At 56.7% G+C, this 1423-nt stretch overlaps 1 protein-coding gene across 2 annotated transcripts in view; it reads right to left on the minus strand.

Annotated features, from left to right (window-relative positions):
- Positions 1 to 1423, minus strand: part of Camk2a (calcium/calmodulin dependent protein kinase II alpha) — a 65466-nt gene that overhangs the window by 41694 nt on the left and 22349 nt on the right. For both annotated transcript variants that reach the window (XM_004631300.2, XM_004631299.2), the window contains exon 3: positions 1287 to 1346. In XM_004631300.2, coding sequence (XP_004631357.1) covers positions 1287 to 1346 — 60 coding nt within the window. The remainder of the gene's footprint in view (positions 1 to 1286; positions 1347 to 1423) is intronic.

Here is a 1423-nt window from a genome sequence, read left to right on the forward strand (position 1 = left end):
AGAAGAGGCAGCATTGACCTGGGATGGCTGCGATCTCGGTGTCACTCTCTCTCTCTCTCTCTCTCTCTCTCTCTCTCTCTCTCTCTCTCTCTCTCTCGTCCCATCTCCTTCCTCCCAATTGATTGCCTGTAGGAGAACCAAGAGGTTTACAGTCAGAGATGCCCCAGCCCCTGCTTCCTGGTGGGAGTGGGGCTGGTGATGAGAAAGGAGGCTAGCCAGTCAGGGCAGGGGCCAGCCAGCTCCTCCTGCACTAGCTTGCTGCCTCTTTGGCCCTCCTCTGCCCTGGTCGGCCCACCACTCTTCTCCTCTCCTCTCCTCCTCTCTCCTCTCCTGTCCTCACTCCTGCTCCTTCAACTGCTGCTGAGCAGGGAGGCAGGGGCTTTTTGTGGGTATAAATAGCAGATGGAGCTGCTTCTTCCTGCAGGAGAGTTAACCCTTGGGGTCCTGGGCCTGGAGAGAAGCTCTTTACCCTGGGGAGAAGGCGTGGCAGCTGTCAGAGGCCTCCTCGTTCTGCCAGTCAGAAGCCTTGGCCTCACCTTGAAGCCAGGACAACTGTAATTACTCAGTTTCCATCCCAGGCCAGCTGAAACAGAGGCTGCCTTTTTTATGATATATCCAACTGATTGGAAGAAGACAAGCACTCCTCCAAGTGAGGATGGGGGAAAGTGGCTCAGAGAAGCGAGTGCACCTGCCCAGGTCACACAGCCATTCCCTGTAGACCTAGATCTAAAAACTCCTTCCTTCCTGATTCAGAGCCCCGATTGGCAAGAATCCCCCTGCCCCGGCCACACAGGAGCCAGGAGAGACGGTCCAGCAGGGAAGTGTGTTTCCTGAGCCTACGTGCATGGGCACTGCAGTCCTGGCTCTGTCCCCTCCCACCCTGGGCTCCACCTGTCCAGGCAGCCTACAATCGGTCTAAACCCTGGGCAGGGCTGAATTGCATCTTAATCCTGGCTGGCTCAACACAGAGCAGGTCTGGTGCGGTCACGCAGGTCAAGGCCAAGCTTTCCTTCTGGCCTATTTTCATCTCCCTCTGAGTTCCAGGAGCTTTCCTGAACTAGCTTTTCAGAAGGAAGCTGTCTGCAGTGTAGGCTGGGAAGAAGAGCCCCTATTCAGCTTCCCCTGAAGCAAGCTGCTGTCTGAGAATGTGGAGACCATAAGGGTCGCCCCCTCATCTCTGCAGCCTCCCACCCCAGAGAGCAACTGTTTTCCCCCACCCCCAACCCACACCAGGACCCTCAGGGCAAAGGCCCTGCCTTGACACCCTCTGCACCCACAGGCCTCACCGATGTTGGGATGCTTCAGCAGGCGGCAGATGCGGGCCTCGCGCTCCAGCTTCTGATGGTCTAAAACACAGAGAGAGAGAGAGAGAGAGAGAGAGAGAGAGAGAGAGAGAGAGAGAGAGAGAGAGAGAGAGAGAGAG

The sequence above is a fragment of the Octodon degus genome, unplaced genomic scaffold (genome assembly GCF_000260255.1).
Source record: "Octodon degus isolate 3935 unplaced genomic scaffold, OctDeg1.0 scaffold00040, whole genome shotgun sequence".
Lineage (NCBI taxonomy): Eukaryota > Metazoa > Chordata > Mammalia > Rodentia > Octodontidae > Octodon > Octodon degus.